Source organism: Mobula hypostoma, chromosome 28 (genome assembly GCF_963921235.1).
Source record: "Mobula hypostoma chromosome 28, sMobHyp1.1, whole genome shotgun sequence".
NCBI classification, from domain to species: Eukaryota; Metazoa; Chordata; class Chondrichthyes; order Myliobatiformes; family Myliobatidae; genus Mobula; species Mobula hypostoma.
Genome location: NC_086124.1, coordinates 29,769,506 through 29,785,257, shown reverse-complemented (window position 1 = coordinate 29,785,257; position 15,752 = coordinate 29,769,506). Strand labels below are relative to the sequence as shown.

The 15,752-nt window shown below is 47.8% G+C and overlaps 1 protein-coding gene across 4 annotated transcripts in view; it reads left to right on the top strand.

Moving 5' to 3' along the window:
• LOC134339065 (contactin-5-like) overlaps positions 1 to 15,752 on the top strand; it is a 103,846-nt gene that overhangs the window by 37,784 nt on the left and 50,310 nt on the right. For all 4 annotated transcript variants that reach the window (XM_063035350.1, XM_063035349.1, XM_063035348.1 and 1 more), the window contains 3 exons: positions 5,086 to 5,181; positions 8,096 to 8,299; positions 13,592 to 13,694. In XM_063035350.1, coding sequence (XP_062891420.1) covers positions 5,086 to 5,181; positions 8,096 to 8,299; positions 13,592 to 13,694 — 403 coding nt within the window. The remainder of the gene's footprint in view (positions 1 to 5,085; positions 5,182 to 8,095; positions 8,300 to 13,591; positions 13,695 to 15,752) is intronic.

The following is a 15,752-nucleotide window of genomic DNA, read 5'->3' as shown; positions in this document are numbered from 1 at the left end:
AGATCTCCTCTCTCACAGAGGGAGGTGAATCTCTGGAATTCTTTGCCTCCCACGGGAGAGGTGAGGTTAGAGACCAGATTTAAAGTGGAGACAGATAAATATTTGAAAGATTGAGGGATTGAAGCTTAGAGTCAGAATCAGGTTGATTATCATGGACTTATACAATGTGAAATTTGTTGTTTATGTGGCAGCAGTACAGTGTAAAGACATAAATTTAGAACAGAGAAAGGAATAGCACAGTACAGGCCCTTCGGCCCACGATATTGTGCTGACTTTGTAACCTACTCTAAGATCAGTCAAATCCTGCCCTCCCACATGGCTCCATTTTTCTACCATCCCTGTTCCTATCAGAGAGTTTCTTAAATGCCCCTAATATATCTGCCAAAATGACTATAAATTAGTACAATAAATACGTGGTACCAGTGAGAAGTTATGTTGAAGTTGTATAAGACATAGGTGAGACCTAATTTGGAGTACTGTGTGCAGTTCTGGTCTCCTGCCTACAGGAAAGATGGAAACAAGGTTGAAAGAGTGCAGAGAAAATTTACAAGGACGCTGCCGGGACTGAGTCATGAGGGAAGTTTGAGTAGGTTAGAACTTTATTCCCTGGAGCGTGGAAGATTCAGGGGAGACTTGATAGAAGTATACAGAATTATGAGGGGTCTAAATGAGTGTGGCGCGTGGCCAAGTGGTTAGGGCTCACGATCTGAAGGTCGTGGGTTCGAGTCTTGGCCAAGGCAGCGTGTTGTGTCTTTGAGCAAGGCACTTAACCACACACTGCTCCATTCCACCCAGCTGAAAATGGGTACCGGCAAATGCTGGGAGTTAACCTCGCAATAGACTGGCGTCCTATCCGGGTGGGGGGGAGGGTCTCATACTCTCAGTCACTTCACGCCACAGAAACCGGCATAAGCACTGGCCTGATGGGCCACAAGGCTCAGGACAGACTTTGACTCTAAGATAGGGTAAATGAAAGCAGGCTTTCCCACGGAGGTTGGATAGGATTACAATGAGAGGTCATGGGCGAAAAGTGAAAGGTTTAAGGGGAACTTCACTCAGAGGATGGCGAGAGTGCGGAACTAGCTGCCAGTGAAAAGGGTGGATACAATTTTGATTTCAACGTTTACAAGATTGGATAGGTACATGGATGGGAAGGGTTTGGAGGGCCATGGTCCTGGTGCGGGTTGATGGGAGTAGGGAGTTTAAATGGTTCGGCATGGAATAGATGGGCTGAAGGGCCTGTTTCTGGACTGACTATAACTAAAAAAAAGAAAGAATTATGAGATGGTGTTCATGGGAAGTTCAGAAATCTGATGGTTGAGGAAGTAAGAATCATAGAGTGTGGGTCTTCAGACTCCTGTATCTCCTCCCCGTTGGTAGTAGTGAGAGGAGGGCATGGTAGGCGGTCTGAGATAATGGATGCTGCTTTCTTGTTCTATGTAAATATGCTCAAAGGTGGGGAGGGCTTTGCTTATGATGTATTGGGCTAAGTACAACACTTTCTATAGATGCGTCTCCACTCTGCATCTATCGAAGTTTGACGTTGACACTGTGGGCCTAAGGTTGGAGGTGCGGTGGACAGTGTGGATGGTTGTCGTAAGTTACAACGGGACATGGACAGGATGCAGGACTGGTTTTGAGAACTGGCAGATGGAGCTCGACCCGGAAAGTGTGAAGTGATTCACTTTGGAAGGTTGAAGGCAGAATACAGGGTTAATGGCAGGATTCTTAGCAGTGTGGAGGGACAGAGGGATCTGGGGATTCATGTTCAAAGTTGCTACACAAGTTGATCGGGTGGTTAAGAAGGTGTATGGTGTGTTGGCCTTAATCAGTTGGGGGATTGAGTTCAAGAGCTACTTGTAGCTCTACAAAACCCTGAATAGACCATACTGGAAGTATTGTGTTCAGTGTTGGTTGCCTCATTATAGAAAGGATGACGAGGAGATTTAGCAGGCTTGGATTAGAGAAGCACGTCTTATAGGTTTAAAGAGTTGGGGCTTTTCACTTTGGAGCGAAGGAGGACGAGGTAACGATAGAGATGTATAAGATGATAAGAAACAGAGGTTGAGTGGATCGCCAGAGACTTTTTCCTGGGGAATAAATGAATAATATGAGGGGGCCATGATTTTATGGTGATTGGGGGAAAGTATAGGGGAAAATCTGAGGTAGGTTTTTGACACAGAGCGGTGGGTGTGTGGAATGGGCTGCCGGGAGTGGTGGTAGAGGCAGATACGTTGGGGGCATTTAAGAGACTCTTTGATAGACTCATAGCTGATAGAAAAATGGAGGGCTATGTAGGATGGAAGGGTTAGCTATTTTCTTAGAATAAGTTAAACGGTCAGCATAACATTGTGGGCTAAAGGGCCTGTATTGTGCTATAATGTTCTATGAACTGCACAGCAAAGGAATTGAGACAAGAATAGGTCCACGTGATCTGGGGGAGCTCTCCTGTCCCCGGAATGTTTTTCACTGTGGGTGGTTAGATTCCGTGCAGTGTGCTAAACCCTGGGCTGTTAGAACCAGCCTCTTGTAAACCATCAATCCCAAGCCAAAGCCACACATACGGAGCTTGAAAAAAATTGCTTTAAAAACATTTTTCTTCGCTTTTCCAAAAAAATATGCTGCTCTGCAAGGGTCCAATGGGTTGAATCCACTCCAATTTGTCTACTGTCACAACAGGTCCACAGCGGGTGGCTTTTCATTGGCTCTTCACTCAACCCTGGAACATCTGGACATTGAAAATGCATACATCAGAATGCTCTTCATCAGCAACGGCTTGGCATTCAGTACCATCGTCCCCTCAAAACTAATCAATAACCTTCAAGATCTTGGCCTCAATGCCTCCTTGTGCAATCAGATCTTTGGTTTCCTCACTTTCAGACCCCAGTCAGTTCAGTTTGGCAAAAAACATCTCCGCCATCATTCCATCAGCACAGGCGCACCACAGGGCTGTGTGCTTAGCCCCTGCTCTACTCACCTTACACTTGTGGCTGCGTGCTTACGTTCAGCACCCACGCCTTATTTAAGTTTGCTGATAACATCATCGTCATTGGCCAAATCAAATGGTGACGAATCAGCATACGGGGGGAGGTTGAAAATCTGGCCGAGTGATGCCACAACAACAACCTCTCGCCCATTGTCAGCAAGACCAAGATGATTATTGACTTCAGAAGGAGGAAACCAGAGGTCCATGAGCCAGTTCACAATGAGGATTTAGACGAAGAGATTCCTCATTAAATTCCTCCGTGTTATCATTTCAGAGGATCTGTCCATGGTTCAGAACACAAGTGGCACTACAACAAAATCACGGCAGCATCTCTACTTCCTAAGAAGTTTGAGGAGATTCAGCATGACATCTGAAACTTTGACAAACTTCTATAGATGTGTGGAGGAGAGTATATTGACTGGCTGCATCACAGCCTGGTATGGAAACACCAATGTCTTTAAATGGAAAATCCTACAAAAGGTAGTGGATACGGTCCAGTCCTTCACAGGAATAGCTCTCCGTACTACTGAGCACATCCACATGAAACACTACTGCAGGAAAGCAGCATCCATCATCAGGGACCCCCACCACCCAGGACAGGGTCTCTTCTCTCTACTGCCATCAGGAAGGTGTTACAGGAGCCTCAGGACTCACACCACCAGGTTCAGGAACAGTTATTACCCCTTAACCATCAGACTCTTGAACCAGAGGAGATAACTTTATTCAACTTCACTCACCCCAAAATTGAAATATTCTCACAACCAATGGACTCACTTCAAGGGCTCTTCATCTCAGTTCTCAATATTTATTCCTTTTGTATTTGCAGTTTGTTGTCATTTATACATTGGTTATCTGTCTGTTCTGTTGGGTGGGGTCTTTCATTGATTCTATTGTGTTTCTTGGACTTACTGAATATGCCCATGATAAACTGAATTTCAGGGCTGAATATGGTGACATATATGGACTTTGATAATAAATTTACTTTGAATTCTGGTGTGGAGGGAACTTTGCTCAATATCTGACCCCAGGTGTGTGATGGAACGGTGTGGAGGGAACTTCATTCTGTGTCTAAGCCTGGGAGTTTGATGGGACGGTGTAGAGGGAGCTTCACTCTGTGTCTGACCCCGGGAGTGTGTGATGGGACGGTGTAGAGGGAGCTTCCCTCTGTGTCTGACCCCAAGAGTGTGTGATGGGACGGAGTGGAGGGAGATTCACTCTGTGTCTGACCCCGGGAGTGTGTGATGGGACGGTGTGGAGGGAGCTTCACTCCGTGTCTGACCCCGGGAGTGTGTGATGGGACAGTGTGGAGGGAGCTTCACTCTGTGTCTGACCCCGGGAGTGTGTGATGGGACGGTGTGGAGGGAGCTTCACTCTGTGTCTGACCCCAGGAGTGTGTGATGGGATGGTGCAGAGGGATCTTCACTCTGTGTCTGACCCCGGGAGTGAGTGATGGGACGGTGCGGAGGGAGCTTCACTCTGTGTCTGACTCCGGGAGTGTGTGATGGGATGGTGTGGAGGGAGTTTCACTCTGTGTCTGACCCTGGGAGTGTGTGATGGGACCGTGTGGAGGGAGCTTTACTGTGTCTGACCCTGGGAGTGTGTGATGGGATGGTGTGGAGGGAGTTTCACTCTGTGTTTGACCCCGGGAGTGTGTGATGGGACGGTGTGGAGGGAGCTTCACTCTGTGTCTGACCCCGGGAGTGTGTGATGGGACGGTGTGGAGGGAGTTTCACTCTGTGTCTGACCCTGGGAGTGTGTGATGGGACGGTGTGGAGGGAGTTTCACTCTGTGTCTGACCCCGGGAGTGTGTGATGGGACGGTGTGGAGGGAGTTTCACTCTGTGTCTGACCCCGGGAGTGTGTGATGGGACGGTGTGGAGGGAGTTTCACTCTGTGTCTGACCCTGGGAGTGTGTGATGGGACGGTGTGGAGGGAGCTTCACTCTGTGTTTGACCCCGGGAGTGTGTGATGGGACGGTGTGGAGGGAGCTTTACTGTGTCTGACCCTGGGACTGTGTGATGGGATGGTGCGGAAGGATCTTCTCTTTGTGTTTGACCCTGGGATTCACAATGAGTATTTCTTTCTGCTCCTGTCTTTCAGATCTCAGTAACTTCAGTGATCACCAGCGTGGGCCGGTGTCCGTGCGTGAGGGACAGGGCGTGGTGCTAATGTGCTCTGCACCTTCACACACCACAGGTGAGCCACCTCTCTGTCCATGTGTCAGCTGGGGAGAGTGAGGGTTAAAGAGGCAAGGATCGAAAGTTCTGGAATTGACGTGGGGTGGGGCGGAGTGGGAGGGAAGGGATAGGAGGAGTGGGCGATACTAGTTGGCGAGGGTGTAAGGGTGCTTGGTCAGAAACTCAGTGCAATCATGGTAGTGTAGCGGTTAGCTTAACGCTCTACAGTGCCAGCGATCAAAGTTCAAAGTAAATTTATTATCAAAGTACATATATGCCACCAGGTGACTAACGAGAGCAGCATCGGTGCTGGTGATTCAAAAAGATTATATAAGCTAATCAAAAAGGTTGATTCCATCCTTGGCTACAACCTGGACTCTTTTGAGTTAGTGGTGGAGAGGAGGTCACTAAACAAACTGTTATCCATTATGGACAATCTAGCACATCCTCTCCATGACCTACTGAAAAAACAGCAGAGGACCCCTTCGAACAGATTCATTCAGTTCCGCTGTCACAAGGATCGTCATAGAAGTTCTTTCCTACCAAATGCAATAAGCATATACAACAGTTCATTTCATACATTATTATTGTACATTATTGCAAATTGTTACACATTGGTATATTATTATTCCGCACTTTATTATGAAGTCTGCACTCTGCTAAGTGTGTTTATCAATGTTGCCACTGTAACGAACGAATTTCCCATTCGGGATCAATAAAGTATTTATTATTATTATTGATAAAGGTGTACAAGGTGATAAGAGGCATTAATTGATTGGTAGAAATAGCTAATATGAGGGGCATAATTTTAAGGTGATTGGAGGAAAGTCTAGTCGCTGATTGAGCGATCTGGCACTTTACTGTCTCCGAGGATGTTCGGCGAGGTTTTGAGCGAAGCGTGCGGTGTCAAGGCCAAGGAGCCTGGGTACGGGAGGCGAACCCATGATCGACTCCATTTCTCACCGATTAAAGCATCAGGGAAGTTTGAAATCATTGAGGGGAGAGCGGAAGGCGAATGGGTGTTCAGCACTGTCCACCAGCATCTCTCTTTCTCTGCTGACGGAGGGAGGCGTCTGCATGTGATGGTCTCTCTCTCTCCTTCTCGCTAACTGCCCCCAGGGGAAGGTACTTGCGTTCAAATGGTCTCTCTCTCCCTCGCTTGATGCTGGAGTCCTGGGTCTTGGGCAGAGCTTAATCGATGCAGTTTGTGGATTGGCCTCTGTAGCTCACATTACGATGTGCTTCTGGTGTCTGATGGCCCCTTTTTTGTTGCTATTTTGTATGAATTTGATCGGGGCCAACTGGCTCTGCGGCGTGCCGTTAACGAACAACACGGCGCTAGATTGAACTGAACTGAATATGCCTGGACTCTTCCGATGACGTTAGGGGTTGGTGTTTTGTATTCTGTGTTTTTCAGTCGTTTTTTCTGTCACTTGCGTGATTTGTTTTTCTTTCGCATGCTGGGTGGGGCGTTTGATGTTTTTCCTTTGAATGGGTGCCATGGTTTTCTTTGTTTTATGGCTGTCTGTGGGAGAAGACAAATCTCAGGGTTGTGTACTGCATACACACTTTGATAATAAATGTATTTTGAATCTTTGAAAACTGCGGAAGGCAGAGTGGGAAGACATGATTTATATCCAGATTCTTTTTTATTAATCACATCAAAGTGCATCGTTGCGTTAACAACCAGCACACCCAAAGGATGTGCTGAGGGTGGGGGGGGGGCAAGTGTCACCACACATTCCGGCACCAACACATCATGTTCACAATGCTCAGAACAACACGGACCACAACAAGCAACAATGCAACAACAGAACAAATCTCCTTCTACACACTCACACCCCTCCAAACTCCAGGACGGGCCTGTACCGTCCAGTCTCCTGGCTTTGACCATCGGCTTCCAACTTTCCGCACTTCCAATCGACCTTGGAGCTTTGACCTTCAGTATGAACGCCCAGACTAGGCGACGATGGGACGCCATTTCAGCAGCCCTGATACCTCCTGCTCTCACGGCTATCCGATCCAGCGAGCTGCTAACCTGAGACAGCTGTGGATGTCCTCCATCATTGACCCACATCGCCGGCCTTCAAACACCTCACATGGACTTCAGTGAGACTTTTGTCGAGGTCCCACATCACGGTAAACAGGTCCCGATCGTCACGGCCTAGGGACCCCAGGGCACACCAGATCCATACAGGAGGGTAAGGGTATTTTCCTGACCCGTGATGTACCCCAGGGGTTGGCACTGGGTCACTGTGCTTTGAAATAAGGCAGATGCGATTGGACATGTCCTGATATGCAAGTCTGCAGATGACAGGATAGTGGGTGTGGAAGGAGAAGACGAGGTAAAGAGGGGAATAGATGGATTGGAGAGTTGGGCAGAGTGATAGGAGATGTGAATGTGAGATAATGTGTTTGTTCCTTCCCCCCATTTCACCCTCCCCGATCCTTGTCTTCCTCTTCACTACACCTTCCCTCTCTATCTCTCAATTCCACTGTCTCCTTGCCCCCATCCTCCAATGTTTTCCCCATTCCCCTATCTTGCTACCACACTTCCCTCTCTCTACCCCATTACATCTCCCTTGCCCTGTCCTCCTGATCCTCTCCCTCACATCCACCCCTCTTGAACCCGAACCCCTCTCTCCCCTGCCCCATCTCTCCATGTCCCCTGTACCCCTCGCTGAACCATAATGTCCTCTCTTCCTCCCCTCCTCTCCCTCCCACTCTCTTCTTCATCCCTCCTCTCCTCCCTAACCCCCCTCTGTCCCTGCTCGCTCTCTCCTTTGTCCCCTCTCTGAACTATTCCCCTTTTCTCCGTGCTCTCTTTCTCCTTTTCACCACCTCTCCCCTCCCCTTGTCCTGAACCCCTCTTCCACTGCCCTTTTCCCTCTCCCCATTCCACTCTCCCTCCCCTATTCTTCCCCACTTCCCAGAGGTGGTTTACTCCTGGGTGTACGGCGCCCTGCCCCGTTCGGTGGAAGAGGACAGCCGCCGGTTCGTCTCCCAGGTGACGGGGAACCTGTACATCGCCAAAGCCACACCGGCGGACGTGGGCCGCTACATCTGCCAGCTGAAGGACGGGCAGAGCGGCCGCAGGGTGCTGAGCCCCCCCACCTCCCTCACCCTCCGTAAGGACGGTAAGTCCCCCCACCCCCACCATCTCTCACACACGCGCACAAAGCTGGGACCCCTGCCTCCCACACATAGCTGCGGTAAAAACCCCATCCTAGGTAGAGGGCAAAGAGAAGGCCTGAGGCGGGGTGGGCTGTGAAAGAGTGAGTGAGAGAGAGAGAGACAGAGAGAGAAAGACTGAATGTATGTGAGAGTGTGTGTGGGGGGGACTCTGTGTGTGTGTGTGTGTGTGTGTGTGTGTGTGTGTGTGTGTGTGTTTGGAGGGCGGGGGGCAGCGGGGAGATATTGTGAAGCAGGGAGAATCTGAGAGGTTTCTTCCTCATTATATGAGACATAAGATAAGGTAGATCACAACGGCCTTTTCCCAGGGTAGGGGATTCCAAAACTAAGGACATGGTTTTGGGGTAAGAGGTGAAAGATTTCAAAGTGATCTGAGGGGCCACGTTTTCACAGAAAGGGTGATGATTATGTGGAATGAGCTGCCAGAGGAGATGATAGATGCGGTTCAATTGTAATTTTTAAGGAATGTTTGGATAGGTACATGGATGAGAGGCCGTGGTTGAAAGAAGATCACAGCTGGGAGCTTAACATCCAAGGATACGTTTATCGAATGGACAGGGTTGTGGGCAGTGGGAGTGGGGTGGCTCTGTTGGTACAATTGAAATCAAATCCTGAGACAAAGAGGACATAGGATCAGAAGATATAGAATTCCTGTGTTTGAAGAAATCCTTGGAGTTAAGACACTACAAGGAAACAGACATTGACTGTTCATTTCCACGGATGCTGTCTGACCTGCTGAGATCCTGCAGCATTTTGTGCGTGGACAATACTTCCAATATTTGCAGGATTTCTTGTGTTAAGGTTGAATTGACTCTGATGGTGTTATATACAGACCCTGAAAAGTAGCCAGGATGTTAGGTGCAAATTAAAACAGGAAAAGGCATGTGGAAAAGGCATGTAAAAAAGGCAATGTTATGATATTCGTGGGGGATTTCAATAAACTGAGAACATCAAGTTGGTGCGGGATCTCATGAGAAGAAATTTGCCGAATGCCTATGAGATGGCTTTTCAGAGCAGCTTGTGGTTGAGCTCACTAGGGGAAAGGCAATTCTGGATTGGGTGTTGTGTAATGAACCAGATTTGATTAGAGAGCTTGAGGTAAAGGAACCCTTAGGAGACAGTGATCATAGTATGATAAAATTCATCCTGCAGTTTGAGAGGGAGAAGCTAAAGTCAGATGTATCTGTATCAGTATCAGAGGAGTAAAGGGAGTACAGAGGATGAGCGAGGAGCTGGCCAAAGTTGACTGGAAGGGGACACTAGCAGGGATGATGGCAGGATAGCGATGGCCGGAGTTTCTGGGAGCAATTTGGAAGGCACAGAATGTTCATCCCAAGAAGAAGCAATATTCTAAAGGGACGATGAGACAAGCATGGCTGACAGGGGCCATCAAAGGCAACATAAAATCAAAAGAGAGAACATATAACATAACATAGAGGGAAGTTGGAAGATTGAGAAGCTATTAAAAACCAACAGAAGGAAACTAAAACAACTGAATAAGGAGAGAAAATAGTCAATAATATAAAAGAGGATACCAAAGGCTTTTTCAGATATACAAAGAGTAAAAGAGAGGCGAGAGTAGATATCGGATTGCTGGAAAATGACAGAAATGGTGGATGAAGAAATGGCGAACAAGTATTTTGCGTCAGTCTTCACTGTGGAAGACACCAAAAGTGTGTCAGAAATTCAAGAACGTCGGGGGGAGAAGTGAGTGTAGTCATAAATACGAAGGAGAAGGTGCTTGGGAAACTGAATGGTCTGAACATAGATAAGTCACCTGGACCAGATAGACGACACCCCAGGGCTTCTGAAAGAGGTAGCTGAGAGATTTTGGAGGCATTAGTAATAATCATTCAAGATCCAATAAATTCTGGAATGGTTTTTGGAGAACTGGAAAATATCACTCTACTCCCTAAAAAAAGGAGGGAGGCAGAAGAAAGAAAATTATAATTCCTGACTTCTGTGGTTGGAAAGGTGTTAGAGTCCATTACTAAGGATGAGGTTTCCGGGAGGCACATGATAAATGTGCTGAATTCAGCGTGGTTTCCTCAAAGGGAAATCTTGCCCAACAAATCTGTTGGAATTCTTTGAGGAAATAACAAGCAGGATAGACAAAGGAGAATTGGTGGATGTTGTGTACTTGGATTTTCAGAAAACCTTTGACAAGGTGCCACACGTGAAGCTGCTAAACAGGACAAAAGCCCAGGGTATTACAGAAATTCCGGAAACTTCTCAGGGGGCCTGTTTCTTTGCAGTACAGGAACCTGAAGACACACACTCAACTCCCCTCCACCATCGGATTCCTGACCAGTCCATGAACCCATGAACACTCCTGCGTTCAGCCTTTTTTGTATCCTTTACTTATAAAAGAGACATTGATCGAGTGGACAGCCAGAGACTTTTTCCCAGGGCAGAAATGGCTAATATGAGGGGTCATGATTTTAAGGTGATTGGGGGAAAGTGTAGGGAGGTTGTCAGAGGTAGGTTTTATTTACGCCGAGAGTGATGGCTACCGGGGTAGCGGCAGATACATTAGGGACATTTAAGGATCTCTTATATAGGCGCAAGATGATAGGAAAAAAATGGAGAGCTCTGTGGGAGGGAAGGGTTAGATTGATCTTAAACGATTTAACAATTAAATCAAAATTTGAAATTTAACAATTGCTTTGACCATAAGATATAGGAGCAGAATTAGGCCATTTGGCCCATTGAGTCTGTTCCATCGTTTCATCATGGCTGATCCACTTCCCTCCTGCCTCCCCCCGCCCCCCACTCCCTTATCCCTTCATGCTCAGATTAATCAAGAACCGATCAATCTCTACCTTAAATATACCCAAGATCTGGCCTCTACAACTGCCTGTGGTAACAAATTCCACAGATTCACCACTCCCCGGCTAAAGCAATTTCTCCTCATCTCCATTCTAAACGGACGTCCCTCCATTCCGAGGCTGTCCTGGACTCCCCACCACTGGAAACATCCTCTCCACATCCACTCTATCAAGGTCTTTCAACATTTGATATGTTTCAATGAGAACCACCCCCCCCCGCCCCCGACCCACCTTACTCTTCTGAATTCCAGTGAATTGCAGACCCATCTTTTGGTCCTCGTACGGCAACCCTTTAATTCCCGGGAATCGTTCTCGAGAACCTCCTCTGAACCCTCTCCAATATCAGCATGTCCTTTCTTAGCAACACAAGACAAAAGGCTGGAGGAACTCAGCTGGTCAGGCAGCATCTGTGGGAAAGAGTAAACAGTCGACGTTTCGGGCTGAAGCGTCTGGCGTCCTTTCTCATGTTAGACATCCTTTCTTAGATAAGGGACCCAAAACCACTCACAATACTCAAAGTGAGGCCTTGGCAGTGCTTGCATTACATCCTTGCTTTTATATTCTAGTCCTCTTGAAATGAATGCTAACATTGCATTTGCCTTCCTCACTGCCTACTCAACCTGCAAATGAACCTTTAGGGAATTCTGCACGAGTTCATGAGCTGAAGGGCTTATTCTGTGCTGTAACGTTCTAAGGTGGACCATAGCCCCTCCTTACAGTACAGACCCCAGTTGTTTACAATATATATTAATGACTTGGATGAGGGAATTAAATGCAGCATCTCCAAGTTTGTGGATGACACGAAGCTGGGCGGCAGTGTTAGCTGTGAGGAGGATGCTAAGAGGATGCAGGGTGACTTGGATAGGTTAGGTGAGTGGGCAAATTCATGGCAGATGCAATTTAATGTGGATAAATGTGTTATCCACTTTGGTGGCAAGAACAGGAAAACAGATTATTATCTGAATGGTGGCCGATTAGGAAAAGGGGAGGTGCAACGAGACCTGGGTGTCATTATACACCAGTCATTGAAAGTGGGCATGCAGGTACAGCAGGCGGTGAAAAAGGCGAATGGTTGCTGGCATTCATAGCAAGAGGATTCAAGTACAGGAGCAGGGAGGTACTACTGCAGTTGTACAAGGCCTTGGTGAGACCACACCTGGAGTAATGTGTGCAGTTTTGGTCCCTTAATCTGAAGAAAGACATTCTTGCCATAGAGAGAGTACAAAGAAGGTTCACCAGATTGATTCCTGGGATGACAGGACTTCCATATGATGAAAGACTGGATCGACTAGGCTTATACTCGCTGGAATTTAGAAGATTGAGAGGGGATCTTATTGAAACGTATAAAATTCTAAAGGGATTGGACAGGCTAGATGCAGGAAGATTGTTCCCGATGTCGGGGAAGTCCAGAACGAGGGGTCACAGTTTAAGAATAAAGGGGAAGCCTTTTAGGACCGAGATGAGGAAAAACTTCACACAGAGAGTGGTGAATCTGTGGAATTCTCTGCCACAGGAAACAGTTGAGGCCAGTTCATTGGCTATATTTAAGAGGGAGTTAGATATGGCCCTTGTGGCTACGGGGATCAGGGGGTATGGAGAGAAGGCAGGTACAGGGTTCTGAGTTGGATGATCAGCCATGATCATACTGAATGGCAGTGCAGGTTCAAAGGGCCAAATGGCCTACTCCTGTACCTATTTTCTGTGCTTCTATTTTCTCTAATCCAGGCAGCATCCTGGTGAACCTCTTTCGCACCCTCTGCATCCTCCCTACAATATGGCAGCCTGAACTGTGCATAGTACTGTGAGTGCCTTGTGGCTTCTCCTTCTGTCCGCATCAGTACCTCTGACACCCAAAGCTGGCCTCTCCCCAGTACCTGGGGACCCTGACGCTAAGTTGTACAGGAGGTTGGTAAGACTTAATTTGGAGTATTGTGTGCAGTTCTGGTCACCTACTTACAGGAAAGGTATGAATAAAATGAAAAGATTGCGAAGAATATTTACATGGAAGTTGCTGAGACCCTGATGACTTGAGTTATAGGAAAAGGTTGAATAAATTGGGAGTTTATTCCTTGGAGCGTAGGAGAATGAAGGGAGATTTGACAGAGGTATACAAAATTATAAGGGGTAAATGCAAGCAGGCTTTTTCCACTGGGGTTGGGTGGGACTACAACCAGAGATCATAGATTAAGGGAGAAAGGTGAAATATTTAAGGGAAACTGAGGTGGGAACATCTTCACTCAGAGGTGGAGTGAGTGTGGATCGAGCAGACAACAGAATTGATGGATGCATGTCCAATTGCAATGTTTAAGAGAAGTTTGGATGGCTGCCTGGATGGTAGGGGTGCACGGGCAACCTGGCAGGGTGATGTGAAGCGGTGCCTCATCCCCCCGACTCTCCTCCTTTCCCCAGGTGTAATGGGGGAGTACGAACCCAAGATGGAGGTCCACTTCCCCTCCGTGGTCCAGGTCCTGCAGGGGACGACGGCGGCTCTCGAGTGCTTCGCTCTGGGCAAGTGAGTGCGTCATGAACCCGCGTCAGGGGCCGCAGCCGGGTCTCAGCCCGCCAGCAGTGCAGTAACACAGGCAGAGACTGGGGGGTGGTGTGGGAAGAGGGGGGGTTTTGGAGAGAGTGGGGAAGTGGGGTGGGGGGGAGAGAGAAAGTGGAAATGGGAAATATGAGAGGTGGGGAGAGAGATGAGGAGAGAGAAGGGGAACCTGAAATGTAGATCAGGGGTCCCCAACCTTTTTTGCACCACGGACTGGTTTAATATTGACAATATTCTTGCGGACCGGTCGGGGGGTGTTCAAGTGGGGTTAAACTCACCTCAACATGTCTTTTACAGTTCGGGTTGCCAACTTTCTCACTCCCAAATAAGGGACAAAAGTAGCAGTCAAATCCCAGGACACTTTATCCCAGGAAAGACTACCATGACTATGAAGCCTTGCGCGGGCACCTGTGTGCGCGTACGTGACATGAGCATGTGATGTGCACATGCGCGTACGTGCCGACTTTTCCCCCCACAAATCCGTTTTGCCTTCATCTTCCCGACTACACTGTACATACATTACTTCTACTTTATATAGGCTGTGTATTTATCATATCATTCCCATTTTTACTATATTTTAGGTTTTATCTGTTATTTGGTATGATTTGGTAGGTTATTTTTTGGATCTGGGAACGCTCAAAAACTTTTCCCCATATAAATTAATGGTAATTGCTTCTTCGCTTCACACCATTTCGGCACGAAAGGTTTCATGGGAACGCTCTACCTTCGCGGGGGAAATACGGGACAAGGGCGGTCACGTCTGGGACAAACCAATTTAGCCCAATATACAGGATGTCCCAGCAAATACGGAACAGTTGGCAACCCTATGTTCAAGTTCAACAGTGCGTGACAGGGAATGAGGAAAGGTGCAGCTGACTCATATCGTTTCCTCACGGCCCGGTAGCACATGCTCTGCAGCCCCGTACCGGTCCACGGCCCGGTGGTTGGGGACCGCTGAGGTAGGGGACAGAGAGCAGATAGAGGGATTGTGAGGTGGGAGAGAGAGTGGAGGGGGGATGTGACAGGTGGGAGAGAGTGGAGAGGGGGATTATGAGATGTAGGGAGAGATAAAATGAATAGATGGAATGTGAGAGGTGGGAGAGTGTGGAGAGGGGAATGTGAGAAATGGAGGGAGAGAGAGTGAGAAAGGGAACGCAGGTGTGAAGAGAGACGGGGAGTGGGGGGAGAATAAGACCATAGACATTGGAGCAGAATTAGGCTATTCAGTCCATCGAGTTTGCTCTGCAATTCCATCATGGTTGATTTATTCTCCATTTCAACCCCATTTTCCTGCCTTCTCCCCATGACCTTCACAAATCAAGAATCTATCAACCTCCACTTTAAGTACACCCAAGGACTTGGCCTCCACAGCTGCCTGTGGCAACAAACTCCACAAATTCCCCATCATCTGGCTAAAGAAATTCCTCCTCGTCTCTGTTCTAAATGGACGCCCTTCTATTCCGAAGCTGTGCCCTCTGGTCCTAGACTCCCCCACTAAAGGAAATATCCTCTCCAAGTCTACTCTATTCGATAGGTTTCAAAGAGATTTACCCTCATTCTTCTAAATTCGAGTGAATAAAGGGCCCAGGGGCATCAAATACTCCTCAAACATTAACCCTTTTATTCCCGGAATCATTCACATGAACTTCCTCTGAACCCTGTCCAACGTCAGCACATGCTTTCTCAGATAAGGGGACCAAAGCTGCTCACAATACTCCGAGTGCAGTCTGACCAAAGCCTTATAAAGCCTCAGCATTACATCCTTGCTTTTGTGTTCTAGTCCTCTCCAAATGAATGTTAACATTGCTCTCCTTACCACCGACTGGGTGATGGGGTGGAGATACATCTCTACCAAAGGAGGTGTAAGACACTCCTTCAGGTCACCCTTGGGCAAGGTGTGGTACCTGCTTCGCCCCCAATCAGGGTCATGTGAAGCCGTGGGACCAGGTGGTGGATAGTCGTATGAGCAGCTATCGCAGATCACAGGTCCTGGTGGTGTGACCACTGACGCCAGGCAGACAATCT